At 45.8% G+C, this 24,445-nt stretch overlaps 1 protein-coding gene across 7 annotated transcripts in view; it reads left to right on the forward strand.

Annotated features, from left to right (window-relative positions):
- Positions 1-12,677: 12,677 nt before the first annotated feature.
- CACNA2D4 (calcium voltage-gated channel auxiliary subunit alpha2delta 4) overlaps positions 12,678-24,445 on the forward strand; it is a 211,204-nt gene continuing 199,436 nt past the window's right edge. For 3 of the 7 annotated variants that reach the window (XR_012801888.1, XR_012801889.1, XM_075602360.1), the window contains exon 1: positions 12,678-12,899. Coding sequence is in view for 3 of the 7 variants with exons in the window: in XM_075602360.1 (XP_075458475.1) it covers positions 12,817-12,899 (83 nt within the window). In the remaining 4 variants the exon portion in view is untranslated. The remainder of the gene's footprint in view (positions 12,900-24,445) is intronic. The other 4 variants (XR_012801890.1, XR_012801891.1, XM_075602359.1 and 1 more) reach the window with 2 other exon arrangements.

Raw genomic sequence — 24,445 nt, forward strand, 5'->3', positions numbered from 1 at the left:
ATAGTGTCAAGATAACATGACACGCTTCAACAAGATAACATGACACGCTTCAACAAGATAACATGACACGCTTCAACAAGATAACATGACACGCTTCAACAAGATAACATAACACGCTACAACAAGATAACATAACACGCTACAACAAGATAACGTGACACGCTACAACAAGATAACGTGACACGCTACAACAAGATAACATGACACGCTTCAACAAGATAACGTGACAAACTACAACAAGATAACATGACACGCTTCAACAAGATAACGTGACACGCTACACAAGATAACATGACACGCTTCAACAAGATAACGTGACACGCTACAACAAGATAACATGACACGCTTCAACAAGATAACATAACACGCTACAACAAGATAACATGACACGCTTCAACAAGATAACATGACACGCTTCAACAAGATAACATGACACGCTTCAACAAGATAACATGACACGCTTTAACAAGATAACATGACACGCTACAACAAGATAACATGACACACTACAAAAAGATAACATGACACGCTACAACAAGATAACATGACACGCTACAACAAGATAACATGACACGCTACAACAAGATAACATAACACGCTACAACAAGATAACATAACACGCTACAACAAGATAACATGACACACTACAACAAGATAACATGACACGCTACAACAAGATAACATGACATGCTACAAAAAGATAACATGACACGCTACAACAAGATAACATGACACGCTACAACAAGATAACATAACACGCTACAACAAGATAACTTGACAAGCTACAACAAGATAACATAACACGCTACAACAAGATGACATGACACACTACAACAAGATAACATGACACGCTACAACAAGATAACATGACGCGCTACAACAAGATAACATGACACGCTACAACAAGATAACATGACACGCTACAACAAGATAACATGACACGCTACAACAAGATAACATGACACGCTTCAACAAGATAACATGTCACGCTACAACAAGATAACATGACACACTACAACAAGATAACATGACGCGCTACAACAAGATAACATGACGCGCTTCAACAAGATAACATGACGCGCTTCAACAAGATAACATGACGCGCTGCAACAAGATAACAAGACACGCTACAACAAGATAACGTGACGCGCTACAACAAGATAACATGTCACGCTTCAACAAGATAACATGTCACGCTACAACAAGATAACATGACACGCTTCAACAAGATAACATAACACGCTACAACAAGATAACATGACACGCTACAACAAGATAACATGACGCGCTACAACAAGATAACATGACACGCTACAACAAGATAACATGACACGCTACAACAAGATAACATGACACGCTACAACAAGATAACATGACACGCTACAACAAGATAACATGACACGCTACAACAAGATAACATGACACGCTTCAACAAGATAACATGTCACGCTACAACAAGATAACATGACACACTACAACAAGATAACATGACGCGCTACAACAAGATAACATGACGCGCTTCAACAAGATAACATGACGCGCTTCAACAAGATAACATGACGCGCTGCAACAAGATAACAAGACACGCTACAACAAGATAACGTGACGCGCTACAACAAGATAACATGTCACGCTACAACAAGATAACATGACACGCTTCAACAAGATAACATGTCACGCTACAACAAGATAACATGACACACTACAACAAGATAACATGACACGCTGCAACAAGATAACATGACACGCTACAACAAGATAACATGACACGCTACAACAAGATAACATGACACGCTACAACAAGATAACATGACACACTACAACAAGATAACATGACACGCTTCAACAAAATAACATGTCACGCTACAACAAGATAACATGACACACTACAACAAGATAACATGACACACTACAACAAGATAACATGACACGCTTCAACAAGATAACATGACACGCTGCAACAAGATAACATGACACACTACAACAAGATAACATGACACGCTTCAACAAGATAACATGACACACTACAACAAGATAACATGACACACTACAACAAGATAACATGACACACTACAACAAGATAACATGACACGCTTCAACAAGATAACATGACGCGCTACAACAAGATAACATGACACACTACAACAAGATAACATGACACACTACAACAAGATAACATGACACGCTTCAACAAGATAACATGACGCGCTACAACAAGATAACATGACACGCTTCAACAAGATAACGTGACACGCTACAACAAGATAACATGACACGCTACAACAAGATAACATGACACGCTTCAACAAGATAACATGACGCGCTACAACAAGATAACATGAAACACTACAACAAGATAACATGACACACTACAACAAGATAACATGACACGCTTCAACAAGATAACATGACGCGCTACAACAAGATAACATGACACGCTACAACAAGATAACATGACACGCTACAACAAGATAACGTGACGCGCTACAACAAGATAACGTGACGCGCTGCAACAAGATAACGTGACGCGCTGCAACAAGATAACGTGACGCGCTGCAACAAGATAACGTGACACGCTACAACAAGATAACGTGACGCGCTACAACAAGATAACGTGACGCGCTGCAACAAGATAATATGACGCGCTGCAACAAGATAATATGACGCGCTACAACAAGATAACATGACGCGCTGCAACAAGACAACAAGATAACATGACGCGCTACAACAAGACAACGTGACGCGCTACAACAAGATAACGTGACGCGCTACAACAAGATAACATGACGCGCTACAACAAGATAACATGACGCGCTACAACAAGACAACGTGACGCGCTACAACAAGATAACGTGACACGCTGCAACAAGATAACATGACGCGCTACAACAAGATAACGTGACGCGCTACAACAAGATAACGTGACGCGCTACAACAAGATAACGTGACGCGCTACAACAAGATAACGTGACGCGCTGCAACAAGATAACATGACGCGCTACAACAAGATAACATGACGCGCTACAACAAGATAACATGACGCGCTTCAACAAGATAACATGACACGCTACAACAAGATAACGTGACGCGCTACAACAAGATAACGTGACGCGCTACAACAAGATAACACGAAGCGCTGCAACAAGATAACATGTCACGCTACAACAAGATAACATGATGCGCTACAACAAGATAACGTGACGCGCTGCAACAAGATAATATGACACACTACAACAAGATAACATGACGCGCTGCAACAAGACAACAAGATAACATGCCCCAAATGAAGTCTTTCACAGACGAAACCGGTAGGTTGAGGGTCTCTGAACAGATCTCCCTGTCTGTCGGAAGTAAGGACATTTTACTCTCCTGCATGTGCTGCAAAGCCTTATTCAAGCCTATTGGGACTGTGTAGTTCACTTTCAACCAAGGGAAGTTCAGTGATTGTGAACACAGGGCCTCATGCAGAGAGCATAGAATTTTAAAAATGGCGAATTTCATAAAAAGTAGCTTTTTTGGAGAGTTTTATTCTCCATATGCAGAAAAGTGCGAATTCTGCTATGTTTAACATGGATGCGTGTGGCGAGTTTAAATTGGCGAGATGCGCGCTTCAGAAACGTGTAAAAACAAATTCGCGCCTTTTTTTTCCCCTTTACTATAGGCGGCGAGCGCCATCTTGCCATATTTTCGTGGCGCGGCAAAAATGCGAGAATCGCGCCTTTTTTTGGCGCGAACAGCCGCTAATTGCCGTTCGCACCTCTCTGCATTCGGAGAGTTTTAAAAATGGCGCGATGGAGGTTCTCGCCAGCCGCGAGGCGAGTTTTAAACATAGAAATAAAAAAATGGCGCGTTTTTCGCAACTCGCCATTTTATGCCGTTTTCTGAAGGAAATTGAACAAAAAATGGCGAGTTTTGAAATAACGATGCTCTCTGCATGAGGCCCACAGTGTGTAACCTGAGAGGAGTTCCTGACACCACCAGCCCCCCTGCTGCATTCACAGAAAGGATTTTATCCTCACATGCCTGTTTATTTCAGCTACATTATATTTTGAAGACAAGACGGTGAGCGAAGTGATCCAGTGTATGCTGTGCCTGGAATCAACACCAAAGATACCAATCAAGGGCCTTGCTAATATTCTGACAAAAGGATAGAAACATAAGAATACTCCATATAGAGAAGAGAACGGTGGAAAACAGGACTGTCCTACACTCCATTCTTCAACTCTCCTCACTTCTTTGGCAGGACTGGTATTCTTTATGATATTTGCGCCAGGACTTTATTCTTTTTTCCCAATTGTTGTCACAAGTCACAGGATAGACTTGTCATTTTGTCCTAAGGCTGCCATCCCACAATTTTATATTCCACTGTTGTAATTGGGATTATATCACTTATGATTAGGTTGTTTTGCAACTATTTTTTATCACATTGTAGTTTAGGTTGAGCACACGGTGTAATATTTTCTAAAGATAACATGACACGCTACAAGATAACATGACATGCTACAAGATAACATGTCACGCTACAAGATAACATGTCACGCTACAAGATAACATGTCACGCTACAAGATAACATGTCACGGTACAACAAGATAACATGACGCGCTACAACAAGATAACATGACACGCTACAACAAGATAACATGACACGCTACAACAAGATAACATGTCACGCTACAACAAGATAACATGACATGCTACAACAAGATAACATGACACGCTACAAGATAACATGTCACGCTACAAGATAACATGTCACGGTACAACAAGATAACATGTCACGCTACAAGATAACATGTCACGCTACAAGATAACGTGTCACGGTACAACAAGATAACATGGCACGCTACAACAAGATAACATGTGACGCTACAAGATAACATGTCACGGTACAACAAGATAACATGACACGCTACAACAAGATAACATGACACGCTACAAGATAACATGACATGGTACAACAAGATAACATGTCAAGCTACAACAAGAAAACATGACACGCTACAAGATAACATGTCACGCTACAACAAGATAACATGTCACGCTACAACAAGATAACATGACACGCTACAACAAGATAACATGACACGCTACAAAAAGATAACATGACACGCTACAAGATAACATGACATGGTACAACAAGATAACATGTCAAGCTACAACAAGAAAACATGACACGCTACAAGATAACATGTCACGCTACAACAAGATAACATGTCACGCTACAACAAGATAACATGACACGCTACAACAAGATAACGTGACACGCTACAACAAGATAACGTGACGCGCTACAACAAGATAACGTGACGCGCTACAACAAGATAACGTGACGCGCTACAACAAGATAACGTGACGCGCTACAACAAGATAACGTGACGCGCTACAACAAGATAACGTGACACGCTACAACAAGATAACGTGACACGCTACAACAAGATAACATGACACGCTACAACAAGATAACATGTCACGCTACAACAAGATAACATGACACGCTACAACAAGATAACATGACACGCTACAACAAGATAACATGACACGCTACAACAAGATAACATGACACGCTACAACAAGATAACATGACACGCTACAACCAGATAATGACACGCTACGACAAGATAACGTGACACGCTACAACAAGATAACATGACACGCTACAACAAGATAACATGTCACGCTACAAGATAACATGTCACGCTACAACAAGATAACATGACACGCTACAACAAGATAACATGTCATGCTACAACAAGATAACATGACACGCTACAACAAGATAACATGACACGCTACAACAAGATAACATGTCATGCTACAACAAGATAACATGACACGCTACAAGATAACATGACACGCTACAACAAGATAACATGACACGCTACAAGATAACATGACACGCTACAACAAGATAACATGACGCGCTACAACAAGATAACGTGACGCGCTACAACAAGATAACGTGACACGCTACAACAAGATAACATGACGTGCTACAACAAGATAACATGACACGCTACAAGATAACATGACACGCTACAACAAGATAACATGACGCGCTACAACAAGATAACGTGACACGCTACAACAAGATAACGTGACGCGCTACAACAAGATAACGTGACACGCTACAACAAGATAACGTGACACGCTACAACAAGATAACATGACACGCTACAACAAGATAACATAACACGCTACAACAAGATAACATGACACGCTACAACCAGATAATGACACGCTACAACAAGATAACATGTCATGCTGCGACAAGATAACGTGACACGCTACAACAAGATAACATGACACGCTACAACAAGATAACATGTCACGCTACAAGATAACATGTCACGGTACAACAAGATAACATGACACGCTACAACAAGATAACATGTCATGCTGCAACAAGATAACATGACACGCTACAACAAGATAACATGACGCGCTACAACAAGATAACGTGACGCGCTACAACAAGATAACGTGACACGCTACAACCAGATAATGACACGCTACAACAAGATAACATGACACGCTACAACAAGATAACGTGACACGGCACAACAAGATAACATGACACGCCACAACAAGATAACATGACACGCCACAACAAGATAACATGACACGCTACAAGATAACATGACACGCTACAACAAGATAACATGACACGCTACAACAAGATAACATGACGCGCTACAACAAGATAACATGACGCGCTACAACAAGATAACGTGACGCGCTACAACAAGATAACGTGACGCGCTACAACAAGATAACATGACACGCTACAACAAGATAACATGACACGCTACAACAAGATAACATGACACGCTACAACAAGATAACATGACGCGCTACAACAAGATCACATGACACACTACAACACGATAACATGACACGCTACAACAAGATAACATGACACGCTACAACAAGATAACATGACGCGCTACAACAAGATAACATGACACGCTATAACAATATAACATGACGCGCTACAACAAGATAACATGACACACTACAAGATAACATGACACGCTACAACAAGATAACATGACACGCTACAACAAGATAACATGTCACACTACAACAAGATAACATGACACACTACAACAAGATAACATGACACGCTACAACAAGCTAACATGACACGCTACAACAAGATAACATGACACGCTACAACAAGATAACATGACACGCTACAACAAGATAACATGCCGCGCTACAACAAGATAACATGACACGCTACAACAAGATAACGTGACGCGCTACAACAAGATAACATGACACGCTACAACAAGATAACATGTCACGCTACAACAAGATAACAAGACGCGCTACAACAAGAGAACGCTTTTAACACTTGCTGTGCTGGAAGCTCAGCCTCCATCTTGTCGAGGAATGTCCTGAAGTATTCTTATCATTTTTTAGCAGCGCAGACCTCCTCACTGCACCCAGCCCCACCCCCCCCCCCCCCCCCTGGTCCACCAAGAGATCAGCTCCTTCCCCCTCCTTCCAACACTCATGAACTTTCTGCTGAGTGGGGGTTTTCAGCACACACCCCCACTGGCGATTCTTGGCTGTTTGTCCATCTCTGTCAGACTCCATTGATCTGGAGGAGGTAGGGGACAGTAAAACCGACGCTGCATTAACACACGCCAAGAGGCTGGTCTGAAAAGTCGCAATATTCTTCTGGAAATTATATCTAACTTTTTCGTCACAAACTTTCCAGGGAAATCCTCCGGCAGCTTTTCAGAGAAATATTGATTTAAAATTTTTGAATGTTTCTTTAAGACCTTAATTCTCACTAATATATATATATATATATATATATATATATATATATATATATATATATATATATATATATATATATATATATATATATATATATGTATATGTATATATGTGGGTGGGTTTTCTGGGTATGCACCTTAACCCTGGCCGTGCTCAAAGCTGTGACCATGCAGCAAGCTTAAGCCTATAGGGAACCATGTTAAAAATGGTTTTTGAAGCAAAAAGTGGCACTGTGTGCTCATTTGCATGTCATTTCCCAGAATCCCTTGCTGCAGTGGAAGTGCTGTGTGCTGAGTGATAATGGGGAAAGGCGGGGTTGCAGACCTGCCTAAGACATGCAGATGAGCACACAGTTGTATTTACATTTATATATATATACACTGGCGACACACTTTATTCGAGCTCGGCTAGTCCCACGAATTCGGGTATACCCGGGTGTATTGAGGTTTGTGACTGTTTTCTGCCCCAGTGCATTGAGGTATTTTCCAGGCAGGGATTGAAGCATTTTATTCCCGCTGGCTGCAATACTGTATTACAATTCATGAATTTATGCCATCTGGTAGACACGCGAAGCATTGCAGCCTATTAAATCCTAATCATTATCATTTAACAGATCAGCCGCCCGTCAGCCAGGCATGAACCCAGGCTGGGAAGGCAAACGCAACGGGGCTTGTCAGAGGTGAGGAGCGGCGCATTCCAGGTATCTGCCAGGTACATACTGGGTATTTGCTCGAATAAAGTGTGTCGGTGCAGTATATATATATATATATATATATATATATATATATATATATATATAAAAAAAGACTGAATAACTCGAAAAATACTTTACAGACAAACTTGTATTATTTTCAGTAGGATATTACACTGTAACAGGCACTGTGACACCCTCCCTACCATCGGGAAATGTTAAAGGGAAACACAGGCCTGGACCAGGAGAGGGAGGTACGGTGCAGGCGGGACCCTCCCCTGGGGTGTGATGATGTCAGATCAAGAGTTGGATTGGGGGTGTCAGTGAAGTTATTGAATGGGTGGGGTAGGAATCCCACCTCTCTTCCTGCTGACCCCCATTGGAGACGTTCCCACCCACCCTCCTGATTGTGGCAGCTTAGAGAGACTTGTATGGTGGCTCATTACCTTTTTTTTGTTTTGGGGCAGAGTCCCTAATCCCTCCCCTCAGGTATATAAGATGCTTCCTTCCCAAATTATAGAGAGATTCCAGGATGTAGCCTGCTCCATAGTGAGTGAGGTTGTTCTACCTCACCCCATCACGGGTGAGGGGGTGACGACTAGCTCCAAGGGCTTCAGGCCTTTGGGGGGCCTAGTCAGGGACAAAGCGACCGCAAGAGGCGAGGGAAGGTGTTCATCTGTAGGGTGTTATGAAGTACCTCTCTAGCGTGGGAGATGGAATCTGCTGGCCTGCCAATACATGGTACAGCGTTGCCTGTCTCCATTCTAATTACTGGAAAGAGGTTCCTGTGGGGTCACTCTCGGCCCTGGCAGACCCCTACAGGATGGAGGCGCTGCACCAGATGAGTTCCCTTGCCTTTCCCCATAACAACATGGAACCTCAGGCTTCCTGACAGACCACAGATTGAGCCCGTACAGCACCAAGCCAGATCTCCCTTCTTTGGGGGATGGGGGGGGGGGGGGGGGAGGGGAGAGGGGAGAGGTGTTACACAAGTATTAAAGTGCAACCTCATAATGAGTGTGGAATAATTTGGAAATGCTTGGAGCTGAACGGTATCTCCCGCGTGACCGCTATATTCTTTGGGTTTTATCCTCTCTGCGCTCGGGGATTCGGGGAATGACGCAAGTGGCAGTGGGAGAAAAAGTAACGCCTAAAGGGGCGGGTGTCATGGTATCAGGAGATGACCAGGCAGGGGTCCTACCTTTATTATTTTATTAATTTATTAAGGCGACATCTACCGGATCAGGGAACTAATACACTGAAGTAAAAATACATTACGTTTTTATGACTGATTTCATTAGCCATTTTAAGTTCAGGCATTTCATGACACGGCGCTAAAATACAGGACAATTATGCGTCTCGACAGAATTTTCCTGGACCATGGGACAAGTCAATGAAATAAGGGACAATCCCGTATATATGGGACGTCTGGCTCCCCTTTCTTGCACTTGTTTTAAAAATACTGTGACCGGTTGATCTTCCCAAGAAGTTGCGCGGGGTTATTGGGGACAGGACCAGTTCGAGCCTGGATAAGTCATGTATAAACGACACTGTGCAGATCCCTACAGGATGGAGGCGCTGCACCAGATGAGTTCCTCGCCTTTACCCCATACCTACGCGGAACCTCAGGCTTCCTGACAGACCACAGGTGAGCCCGTACAGCACCAAGGTGCACCCGTAACCGCCAGATCTCCCTTAGGGGCGTGGGGGAGGGGGAGGTGTTACATGTACATTATGACGGGTTATAGGGAGTGGTTATATGGAGTAATAGGAGGAGTTATAGGAAGGGGTTATATGGGGCAGTAGGATGAGTTATAGGGAGGGGTTATATGTACAGTAGGAGGAGTTATAGGGAGGGGATATATGTACAGTAGGAGGAGTTATAGGGAGGGGTAATATGTACAGTAGGATGAGTTATAGGGAGCGTTTATATGTACAGTAGGATGAGTTATAGGGAGGGGTAATATGTACAGTACGAGGAGTTATAGGGAGCGGTTATATGTACAGTAGGAGGAGTTATAGGGAGCGGTTATATGGGGCAGTAGGATGGGTTATAGGGAGCGGTTATATGGGGCAGTACGAGGAGTTATAGGGAGGGGTTATATGTACAGTAGGAGGAGTTATAGGGAGCGGTTATATGGGGCAGGAAGATGGGTTATAGGGAGCGGTTATATGGGGCAGTAAGATGGGTTATAGGGAGCGGTTATATGGGGCAGTAAGATGGGTTATAGGGAGCGGTTATATGGGGCAGTAAGATGGGTTATAGGGAGCGGTTATATGGGGCAGTAGGATGGGTTATAGGGAGCGGTTATATGGGGCAGTAAGATGGGTTATAGGGAGCGGTTATATGGGGCAGTAGGATGGGTTATATGGGGCAGTAAGATGGGTTATAGGGAGCGGTTATATGGGGCAGTAAAATGGGTTATAGGGAGCGGTTATATGGGGCAGTAGGATGGGTTATATGGGGCAGTAAGATGGGTTATAGGGAGCGGTTATATGGGGCAGTAAGATGGGTTATAGGGAGCGGTTATATGGGGTAATAGAGATGTCAACTTGAGATCTGTGAAATGTGAGAGTTCTGGACCAAAAAAAAAAAAGGTATTTTACTGGAAAAGTGCTGACTTCTACCAGTGACTGTGAGGTGTAAGTTCCTTTCTGAGCCTAAAAATCAGTCTAACAAAATCCTAAACTTTACAGGTGTTACAATTAACATTGCTCACTCACAGAATGGGTTTTGCAAAGCAGCTAAACCCGGTATTAACCATTTACAGAGCTGTCAGGACCGAAGCCTCCAAAACAATAACCCTTTCCCTGCTGGAACGCACTACTTGTACTCATTCCCTGCAAGAGGGCTCTGCAATGTTTCGCATCCCATCCAATACGTGAAAGGTTAATGCTGCTCTAACCTGAGCATCAGCCTCAAAACATCAGTGAAAGGGTTACATAAATAATAATAATAATAATAATAATAATAATAATAATAACGGACAACCTGTGTGTAATTCTTTCCTTTGTTCCCTACACTCATTTTGTGAGATCCCATTGTAGAGATTAGTATTGGCCCCGGCAGGCTGGGGGTTAATGAGGGGGCCGGTCCTCGACTGTGATTGGTCGGCTGGATGCCTGTAATCCCCGGGATCGGATCTTGCAGATTATCTGAGAGAGGAGACAAGGGAGAAACTGTGTGGAGAGAAGCGAGAGAAAGGGGGAGTGAGTACTGAGAGGGGGAACTGAGTGAGTACTGAGAGGGGGAACTGAGTGAGGGGAGGAGGAAGTGAGTACTGAGAGGGGGGAGTGAGGAGAGGAGGGAGTGAGTACTGAGAGGGGGAAATGAGTGAGGGGAGGAGGAAGTGAGTACTGAGAGGGGGGAGTGAGGAGAGGAGGGAGTGAGTACTGAGAGGGGGGAGTGAGGAGAGGAGGGAGTGAGTACTGAGAGGGGGAAATGAGTGAGGAGAGGAGGGAGTGAGTACTGAGAGGGGGAAGTGAGTGAGGAGAGGAGGGAGTACTGAGAGGGGGAAGTGAGTGAGGAGAGGAGGGAGTGAGTACTGAGAGGGGGAAGTGAGTACGGAGAGGAGGGAGTGAGTACTAATAAGGGGGAGTGAGTACTGAGAGGGGAGTGGGGAGTGAGTACTAAGAAGGGGGAGTGAGTACTGAGTGGGGAGTGAGTACTAAGAAGGGGGAGTGAGTACCGAGAGAGGAGAGGATAGGGGGGATGGAGTACTGAGAGAGAATGGCGGGTGAGTACTGAGAGAGGAGGGGGAGTGAGTATTGAGAGAAGAGAGGGGGAGTGAGTACGGGAGGGGGTGAGTACTGTGAGAGGAGAAGGGGGAATGAGTACTGAGAGAGAGAGGTTAGGGGGGTGAGTACTGAGACAAGAGGGTGAGTGAGTACTTGGTGGGGGTAGTGAGTTCTGAGAGAGGAGAGGAGGTAGTGCTGAGAGAGGTTGGGGGGGGGTGAGTACTGGGAGAGAGAGAGAGAGGATAGGGGGAGTGAATACTGAGAGAGTGTACAGTAAGTACTGAGAGGGAGAGTACTGAGAGAGAGAAGAGGAGGGGGGGGTACTGAGAGAGAGAAGAGGAGGGGGGGTACTGAGAGAGAGAAGAGGAGGGGGGGGGTACTGAGAGAGAGAAGAGGAGGGGGGGGGGTACTGAGAGAGAGAAGAGGAGGGGGGGGGGAGTACTGAGAGAGAGAGAGAAGAGGAGGGGGAGGAGAGAGAGAGAGTGAGACGTGAAGATCGGGGGTAGTAGAGAGGAGAAGGGGGGGGGATGAAGTAAATTGCCCCCTCGCGGGCTGTCTGTGCCTCATGGACTGAGCCCCCTACCCCGGGGGCAGTATGTGGCGGACTTTAGCGGTGTTCTGGATTCTCCTCCCGGGATGTGCAGCGCTGCGACCCTCGAGCAGGATATCAACAGATACGTAAGACACAACTACCCCATCACCTGCTTACCTATCTGCCCCATAACCTGCTTCTCTGCATCAGCACGTGTACGTATCTGCCCCATCACTTACCCACCATTCCCAGCCTACCTACTGCCCCATCACTTACCCACCATTCCCAGCCTACCTACTGCCCCATCACTTACCCACCATTCCCAGCCTACCTACTGCCCCATCACTTACCCACCATTCCCAGCCTACCTACTGCCCCATCACTTACCCACCATTCCCAGCCTACCTACTGCCCCATCACTTACCCACCATTCCCAGCCTATCTACTGCCCCATCACTTACCCACCATTCCCAGCCTGCCTACTGCCCCATCACTTACCCACGATTCCCAGCCTACCTACTGCCCCATCACTTACCCACCATTCCCAGCCTGCCTACTGCCCCATCACTTACCCACCATTCCCAGCCTACCTACTGGCCCAGCACCTGCCTCTCCACCATTCCCAGCCTACCTACTGTCCCAGCACCTACCTCCCCACCATTCCCAGCCTACCTACTGCCCCAGCACCTACCTCCCCACCATTCCCAGACTACCTACTGCCCCATCACTTACCCACCATTCCCAGCCTACCTACTGCCCCATCACTTACCCACCATTCCCAGCCTACCTACTGCCCCATCACTTACCCACCATTCCCAGCCTACCTACTGCCCCATCACTTACCCACCATTCCCAGCCTACCTACTGGCCCAGCACCTGCCTCTCCACCATTCCCAGCCTACCTACTGTCCCAGCACCTACCTCCCCACCATTTCCATCCTACCTACTGTCCCATCACTTACCCACCATTCCCAGCCTACCTACTGTCCCAGCACCTGCCTCCCCACCATTATAACCTACCTGCTGTCCCAGCACCTGCCTAATTTCTCTACTTCACAAATCTACCCACTACATATTCTCACCCCATCTATCTACACCTTTCATATCTAACTAATACAAGTCATGCATCTGCTTTCTACCTGCCTCACGTCATCTACCACAGAGCCACCTCTCTGCCACATGTCCTCTACTTCTTCCACTTACCCCATCACATGACCCCCAGCTGCCCCCTTCTCCTCTCTGACATGGAAGGGGCCAATGTTAGGTAATGGTCTGTAGGGATTCATGTGAAGTTAACCTCTGTAGGTCTACAGCAGAGAATGAGTTAATGTGTTTAGATGTTCTGCATGTCTCTGACAGGGAAAGTGTTAATATGTGATGCACTGCAAGTTGCCAGAATGTGAGGGGTTAATATGAGATGCGGAGCTGTATTGCCTTTACCAGGCTGAGTTTTTAACCCCTGCCCTGCTGCAGCAGTGAGTACATAGGGGTTGTGGATGGATAGCTGTGCTCCCCCTTGTGATATTCCACGCCGGCTTTAACTTGTTTTCCAGGGATGTTTAAAAAAAATAATAAATAAATGTAACCGAGTGAAAACACATTTTGGCAGCGCTGGGATACAGAGCCGGCTGTCTGCTGCCTACAGCCTGGAAATCCTGTGCCTGGGAGGCTGGGATCTCTGTGTGACTCTGAGAGGAGGCATTGGGGACACATACACCCCCCCCCCCCTACTGGGACATTGGGGAGATAGAGAAATTGGCAACACATTCTTTACTGGGACATCGGGAACACATAGCCCCTTACTGGGACATCAAGGACACATGCAGAAGCGTTGGGGCCACATGCAGAGGTATTAGGGACACATACCCCCTACTGGGACATTGGGGAGACTGAGAAATTGGTAGCACATTCTTTACTGGGACATCGAGGACACACACCTCCCTATAGTTGCCCTTTATGTGAAGAAAAACATAAAAGCTACCTTAATGCAAGGTACTGGAGAACCGACACTTTGGGTAACCCCAGAAACCAGTGAGAAGGTTGTCACTCTTACTGGGGTATCTACAGATGTCCAGGACAGGAAGAAGAATTGGACAGGATATTAATGGAGGACATCAATAGGATGGCAACTAAAGGTCATAATAATGGGAGACCTTAATCTGCCAGATGTGAACGGGATTGGGTGTGATGCAGGTTCAGCCAGAAGCAGAAACATCCAACAGAAAAGACTGCCAGATCCGTGTGACCTCTATCAGAGATTATAAATTCAATTCTATACTGTGTATAAGTATACTCCATTATATGCTTCAAAAGTGATTAAATATAACCAATAAATAAAACAAATATACTTGTTACCAACATGGAAAAAGTCCGAAGAGGGTGTCCACAAGAGGTGCTTCTTCTAATCAAGGCTCAGTTGGATGTCAGTAATAAAGAAAATATCTAAAAGAGACAAAGCAAGACCTCCATAGTGTAGTATTTTTATAATAAAAGCATATATACGCTTGTAAGGGATTGCAGTCACAAACAGCATAAACAGATGGGTCCATCTCTTTTTTCCAGGGACATTCTGGATTCCTTGTGAGGGGGAATCTCATGCAATTAGTGAGAGAGCAATACTAGACCTAATTATATCAGATACGTTGTCCACATTTGTAAGTATTGTGGGAATGTGGGCGACAATTTAGGTTCTAGTAATCGTCAGTGTGGTTTAGTATAAAGACAGACTTGTCATACCACACACAAACGAAGGTTTTACATTTTAGGAGGGCTGACTTTATAGATAGACAGTCCTCGGTTATCCGACACAATGCGTTACTCAAAATGGCGTCGGATAGCGAAGCGTCGTAAAGCGAATCATATTTTCCCATAGGAACACTGTTTAAATGAAAGGCTCCGTTCCTGAAGGTATTTTTAACATTAAAATACACCAAATATTTTACGCAGGAAATAAGATATGCAGCACACACTCACATTATGATGTAAAGATTCTATTTATTGAATCCAGAACTGTATAATAAAACTGTTAGACATGTTTAAAGGCATAAATACACCACAAAACCTTCACACAGACTGATCTGGATGATTTCCCTGACGGCAGCTTTCTGATTGACATAATGTTGCAACTTTGCAAAGCGTCGTAAGAGCGCCGGATAAGCCATTTTGGCGTCATAAAAGCGCCCATAGGGATGCATTGGACAGCGTCGGATAAGCCATTCGTCGTAAAACGAAGCGTCGTAAAACGAGGACTTACTGTATGGGAAATTATTTAAGGGATTCTTTGGCAGGGTGGAGGTATCTGAGTGGAGACCTTGGTGTGAATCAGGTTAGTCATGCGGTTCTAGTTAATATCTTTATTAGCAACATTACAGGTGGTATATAAGGGAGAGTATGCCTTTTGGGCAGATGACACAAAGATAAGCAACATCATTAATAATTAAGGTAAATGAGATGAATGATCAAAAGTGTGGCAAGTACAATTTAATGCGACAAAGTGCAACGTTATGTACTTGGGTCACAGAAATCCAAAGGCAGAATATCGAATTAATGTCCTTATAATGTCCCCTGCTACAGAGGAAAGGGAGCTGGGAGTCATTATTTCAGCAGATTTAAAAGTAGGCGAGCAATGTAATAAAGCAATGGGGAAAGCCAGCCAGGGTGTGAGGTTGTATAGGGAGAGGGATTAGCAGCAGAAAGAGAGGGGTCGTAATATACACCCAACTGAGACACCGGGAACACATATACCCAACTGAGACACCGGGAACACATACACCCAACTGAGACACCGGGAACACATACACCCAACTGAGACACCGGGAACACATACACCCAACTGAGACACCGGGAACACATACACCCAACTGAGACACCGGGAACACATACACCCAACTGCGACACCGGGAACACATACACCCAACTGAGACACCGGGAACACATACACCCAACTGAGACACCGGGAACACATACACCCAACTGAGACACCGGGAACACATACACCCAACTGAGACACCGGGAACACATACACCCAGCTGAGACACCGGGAACACATACACCCAACTGAGACACCGGGAACACATACACCCAACTGAGACACCGGGAACACATACACCCAACTGAGACACCGGGAACACATACACCCAACTGAGACACCGGGAACACATACACCCAACTGAGACACCGGGAACACATACACCCAACTGAGACACCGGGAACACATACACCCAACTGAGACACCGGGAACACATACACCCAACTGAGACACCGGGAACACATACACCCAACTGAGACACCGGGAACACATACACCCAACTGAGACACCGGGAACACATACACCCAACTGAGACACCGGGAACACATACACCCAACTGAGACACCGGGAACACATACACCCAACTGAGACACCGGGAACACATACACCCAACTGAGACACCGGGAACACATACACCCAACTGAGACACCGGGAACACATACACCCAACTGAGACACCGGGAACACATACACCCAACTGAGACACCGGGAACACATACACCCAACTGAGACACCGGGAACACATACACCCAACTGAGACACCGGGAACACATACACCCAACTGAGACACCGGGAACACATACACCCAACTGAGACACCGGGAACACATACACCCAACTGAGACACCGGGAACACATACACCCAACTGAGACACCGGGAACACATACACCCAACTGAGACACCGGGAACACATACACCCAACTGAGACACCGGGAACACATACACCCAACTGAGACACCGGGAACACATACACCCAACTGAGACACCGGGAACACATACACCCAACTGAGACACCGGGAACACATACACCCAACTGAGACACCGGGAACACATACACCCAACTGAGACACCGGGAACACATACACCCAACTGAGACACCGGGAACACATACACCCAACTGAGACACCGGGAACACATACACCCAACTGAGACACCGGGAACACATACACCCAACTGAGACACCGGGAACACATACACCCAACTGAGACACCGGGAACACATACACCCAACTGAGACACCGGGAACACATACACCCAACTGAGACACCGGGAACACATACACCCAACTGAGACACCGGGAACACATACACCCAACTGAGACACCGGGAACACATACACCCAACTGAGACACCGGGAACACATACACCCAACTGAGACACCGGGAACACATACACCCAACTGAGACACCGGGAACACATACACCCAACTGAGACACCGGGAACACATACACCCAACTGAGACACCGGGAACACATACACCCAACTGAGACACCGGGAACACATACACCCAACTGAGACACCGGGAACACATACACCCAACTGAGACACCGGGAACACATACACCCAACTGAGACACCGGGAACACATACACCCAACTGAGACACCGGGAACACATACACCCAACTGAGACACCGGGAACACATACACCCAACTGAGACACCGGGAACACATACACCCAACTGAGACACCGGGAACACATACACCCAACTGAGACACCGGGAACACATACACCCAACTGAGACACCGGGAACACATACACCCAACTGAGACACCGGGAACACATACACCCAACTGAGACACCGGGAACACATACACCCAACTGAGACACCGGGAACACATACACCCAACTGAGACACCGGGAACACATACACCCAACTGAGACACCGGGAACACATACACCCAACTGAGACACCGGGAACACATACACCCAACTGAGACACCGGGAACACATACACCCAACTGAGACACCGGGAACACATACACCCAACTGAGACACCGGGAACACATACACCCAACTGAGACACCGGGAACACATACACCCAACTGAGACACCGGGAACACATACACCCAACTGAGACACCGGGAACACATACACCCAACTGAGACACCGGGAACACATACACCCAACTGAGACACCGGGAACACATACACCCAACTGAGACACCGGGAACACATACACCCAACTGAGACACCGGGAACACATACACCCAACTGAGACACCGGGAACACATACACCCAACTGAGACACCGGGAACACATACACCCAACTGAGACACCGGGAACACATACACCCAACTGAGACACCGGGAACACATACACCCAACTGAGACACCGGGAACACATACACCCAACTGAGACACCGGGAACACATACACCCAACTGAGACACCGGGAACACATACACCCAACTGAGACACCGGGAACACATACACCCAACTGAGACACCGGGAACACATACACCCAACTGAGACACCGGGAACACATACACCCAACTGAGACACCGGGAACACATACACCCAACTGAGACACCGGGAACACATACACCCAACTCAGACACCGGGAACACATACACCCAACTCAGACACCGGGAACACATACACCCAACTGAGACACCGGAAACACATACACCCAACTCAGACACCGGGAACACATACACCCAACTGAGACACCGGAAACACATACACCCAACTCAGACACCGGGAACACCAGGAACGCCGCCGAGGGAGACGTCAGGGATACACGTCACCTAGGGAGACGTCAGTGACACATACATCTTACTGAAAATCACATACCTCCTGCAGCTGCTTCTAATTTGTCATACCATGTACCTAGACAGGTCAGACCTGGCTTTATGTTCCCCTCCTGTGGTCCATACCCTGGGATATCAGCCCTTGCATGGGGGAGGTTCAAAGCAGATTGATATCTGAAATGAGTAGTCAGATTTCACCTGTAACATCGCATTAAGGATGGGGCTTTGCTCCAGTTTCAGATAAGAATGAGCACATCGTCTTTTCAAAAAAGTTGTATTTATTTAGCCGCTAGAGTCTTACTTTTGGCTACATCAACTCGGCCTTTAACAAAGTAATGGCTTTAACCATGAAAATCTTCCTGCTTCTGATAAACCACTGAGGACTTCAGCAGGGACACTCCTAGCGCATAGGTGTGAAAGGTGTGCTCTGGTATACCCCAGCTTCTTCTGGCTCTGCTGCAGGTTGTCCACTTGCGTTGGTTATATAGATCTGAAGGAAGGGTTTACTAGTCACACATAATAGTCACATGCATTAATAATATATATATATATATATATATATATATATATATATATATATATATATATATGTGATACTATGGGGCTGCCATACATTTAGAAAAAGGAAATTGATATTTGTGGCTCCAAAATCTGCACTCTGGTTCGCAATAAATAGTCAATGTATATGACACTGCTTTCTGTATGTTTGACAAAGTGCCATGTAGGTTCGAAACATCACATTTTTTTAACTTTGAATTTGATGGGATAAAATATATATCTTTTATACTTGGCGAGCGCAGTGGCTTCTTGGACTCTGGATTATTTTCAGACTGGATAGATATTCCTGGTCTCTCTACTGGCGTCCCAGACAAATAAGTGGTTTAATCCTTTTTCCTGCTTCTTTGGAGTGCCCTTCAAATTCTCACCTGTTCACCTACGGTGTCTGGGTTCCTGGATTTCACCAGCTGAGGTTTTAATCACTGTGCTGCTGTAAAACGGTCCGTATAGTATTGCGAGCCTTTCTGGCATAGTAGGAGTTAAGTGTAATCCTTAATGACATGCTTTTTCTGTTTTTTAATTCCTGGGCTCTGCGAGAGGATTACACGTGTGATGAGACGTCTCTAGCAGAGAATAAATACATTTGTTTTAATGCTGTTCTTTATCATGTCCAGCACTCTCTCATAGGGCGACAGTCAGTGACGAGTATAAGAGCACAGCAGCGTACAGCAGTATTGAAGTGTGGGGAGACTGTGAGAGACTCGGGGGAACGTTTAGCTATAACGAGAAACTCCATATAATCCGGAAATGATGAGGAATGCAGCTGGTTATCGATAGGGAGAGATTATAGTTGAAATAAAAATGAATTGGGGCTTTGGCACCAAAAATAATGTTCTGGAAAATGACTGATAGTTTTGAATAGGGTTGGCCAGGTGTCCAGTATTGAACAGGACTGCCCTGTATTTGGACACTCTGTCCAGTAAAAAATGTGGTAATACTGAACATGTATGTGTCCGGTATTTCCTCTCTGCACATAGTGACCTGACCGGCTTGGGGGACCGTGGGATTTCCCCGAGCAGGGCTTTTGCTAGGGGGCTGGGCAGCTTCCTCCATCCTGATTGGCTGCTGCTGGGTATTGCAGCCAATCAGGAGGTGAGTTGGTATCAGGAGCCTTGAATGGGGCCAAGGAGAGGAGGAAACAGCATGGAGCAGAGAGAGGGTGCGTGTGCGTGGAGAACCTTTCACCATTGTGTCCAATATTTTTGGACGAGCCAAAAACCCTAATTTTGAAATCAGTGAGACTGTATGCTAAACATCAGTGAGACTGACAGCAGATAAGTGAGAGTTGACGTGTGATATAAATGCATTGTGCTAAGTCTTGGTCTATCAGTGCCCTTTATATGTACGTGTTTCTGTCTGTGTCTATCGGTGTGTTTAATACTGTGCTCCTCCGTAAATGTTATGGCTTTAGGTGTCGGAAGAAATAAATGGCAGCGGGCACCATTAAACCACTCACTGCCAGAGAGGCCAGTAACACAATACTTTGAACGTTACTATATTGCTTTGCTATGTGTTCCTGGCCCCTCTGGCAGGGTAAGGGTTAACATTTTGTATTTATGCACATTTCCCCCCTGATTTGGGTAAGTTCAGTATTTATCCGTGTCAGCGCAGAGAGGGATAAATTGTCATTCCAAGATAAAAAGTGAATGAAAATATCACGTGTGAGCACATTCACACGTCTCAGACAGGTCTGCAACCCTGACATTCCCCATTATCTCTTCGCATTGTGCTTCCACTGCAGCAAGGGATTCTGGGAAATTACAGGTAAATGAGTACACATTGTCACCTTTTTGCTTTGAATCCATATTGACATGGACCCCTATATTTTTTTTTTACTCACCATAAGTTATTTAAGGTGAAGATAAAAAGTCAATCAGAAACCCCTTCACATTAAATGCAACAGCCGGTGTCCTGGAACCTGTAGGTATTTTTTCCCTGTTCTGAGGCTACTATCACTCCTCAGTGTTATGTTGTTACAAATGTAACTGTTTTCACTGGCTTCTGAGCTAGTTGCCTTGGCTACTCCCTGTTGCTCCTATGTGAGTTGGGCTACCCCTCCTCCCCCTACTAGTTGGAACAGCCCTTGCTTATTTCCTGCTTATACAGGCAAGCATGTTTATTTTGGAACCAGCAGCCTTGTGAGTAACAACCCTTCTCACTGTTTTCCCAGAACAAGGCATTGATTTTTTATCTTCCTCTCACAAATGCTACCCCCAAGTTATTTTATGCTTTCTGTATACCCCATCCAATAAAGTTCCAGAAAATAGAAGGACTCTGTGTGCATTTAAAGAGGATGAGTTTAACTGCCTGATCCTACTCATTAGCTACATTGAGCCTGGGCCAGACCAGCCTGGCTGAGCTAATAACACTCCTGTGATGGTATCAAAGGGAAAAGAAAGAGTACCACTAAAGCAGAGGTGGCCAACTCCTGTCCTCGACGGCCACCAACAGGCCAGGTATTAGGGACATCACTTAAGCACAGATGGATCAATCAGTATCTCAATCATTCTAGGCTCTTCTGCACATGGCCTATTTTTGTAAAATATTATATGAAGGAAAAAACTATTTGTATTCTGTTCGGATAGTTTTGATCTTCTTGACATCCGGCACAGTACCACTACTTTTTGCAGAGCATATTGCCCACTGCCCACTTTCAATGTCAGGGATGTGATGGGAGAAACACAGAGACAGTAGGAGTTTATTGCTGGGAGAATGTGTTAGGAGAGAGGCTGATGCACTTGTCCTAAATGTTTGTGTGTGGGTGTCTAGTATTTCATAAATGATCTTTTGATTTCATTGGCTTCTCATGGACATTGTGATGGGACCGTGGGAATCTGCCCCAAAATATGTACAGACACACACAGTCCCTGCAAACTCAGATCCCAAACTCACCACATCATAAATAAATAAATAATAATAATAAATACAGTAATTGGGTCAAAGGGAGTTCTACTGGGATTGTGACCTAATGTGTACAACAAAAGACAAGAAGCCTCAGTTCTTCATCCAATATAGCAAATTATATAGTTAAATACACATCTGTTTTTCTTGTCACAAGTGAGGGTCATATAGTTCAATTCTTAGGCCAAAGCAGGTGTGCACAAAATGGGGGATCACGATTTTCTGGGGCGGAAGGGGGGGTGCAGGTGGTTGCAGAGGCCCCGCGCTCTTCCCCAAGGCATTTAAATTAAATGCCGGTGGATCGTGTGAAGCCTCTGCAACACAAAACCTACCATGATTCAGACGCTGTGACGTGTCACCATGGCAATGCGGCTTCAAATGACGCTGGGGGGGTCATGTGACGTGATATGCATCAAATGACGCCACGGGTCACGTGATGTGACGTCCCATGACCTCGCAGCGTCATTTAATGCCGCTACAAGGTAGGAGGGCGGGGGAGCACTGGGGCAGGCAAGACAGGGGGGCGCAGCAGCAAAATTTTGCTTTAGTTTGCATACGCTTGCAAACCACGCCAAGGTATCCCCTCTCTTGCAAGTCCTAACACTCGGCAAACGCTCTATTTACCCCTCTGATGGAGGAAGAAGTATTAATAGACTGCTCATTTGCAGGTGCACTACAAGACTTGTTATTTAAAAGGGGACTGGGTGAGCTTAGAACCAGGGAGGAGGGGGCCACACACCTACAAACAATTGTTACCGATTGACACTTACAAACACACAGTCTCACCAACAGCGTCAGATTTAAAAAAATGGCGCTCTTAGACACTTACCTGGTGCCGCCCTCCTCCTCCATGTTGCTGGCCGCGCATGCGGGCTGCGTGTGCCCAATCTGCGCTTGTCCGATCTGCGCATGTGCGGACGGCAAGTGCCGATCGCGCATGCCACCCCCAAATTCTACCGCCCCCAAATTTTGCAGCCCAAGGCCTATCGGGCCTAGTGGGAAATCCACCACTGCCCGCAAGTTCAGAACCCAAACCCACCACACCATGTATATTGTGCCAAAAAGAGTTCTACTGGGATTGTGACCTCATGTATGTAAATCAGCGGTGTACAAACTGGCGGGCGCGCCCTGAGTGACTGCGGGGGGAGCGGCGGTTACAGAGACCCCTCGTGCTTCCCGAAGGCACTTAAATTAAGTGCCGGCGGATCGGCGAAGGCCTCTGTAAACCTTACTTACCTTGGCTCCGGTGGCTTCTTACACGCATCGCCATGGCAACACGGCGCCAAATGACGCCGCGAGGTCATGTGACGTTACGTTGCCATGGCAACGTGACGTCATGACGCTGCCGCAAAGGTAAGAGGTGGGGGTGGGGGGGCGCGGAGAGTGGGGAACTGCCGTCAGGGGGGCGCAGGGAAAAATATAATATGCTCAAAGAGATAAGATCCCGTAATGTACCTAACCCCCTCCCCTGATTTACGTTCTGTCTTTCTGTATCTCCATTATGATATGTATGCCTGTGTCCAAGTGTCCCATGTCTTTTTTTCTTTCTGTTACCCCCAGCAATATCTGTGTCCACGCGTGTATTTTATTTGTACAAATGCAATGGTGAAAGTAGCACCATTCTAAGGGCAGTAGACAGAAAGTTATGGGGTATTTTTATACTTAGGCAGTTTTAATTAA

The sequence above is a fragment of the Ascaphus truei genome, chromosome 5 (genome assembly GCF_040206685.1).
Source record: "Ascaphus truei isolate aAscTru1 chromosome 5, aAscTru1.hap1, whole genome shotgun sequence".
Lineage (NCBI taxonomy): Eukaryota > Metazoa > Chordata > Amphibia > Anura > Ascaphidae > Ascaphus > Ascaphus truei.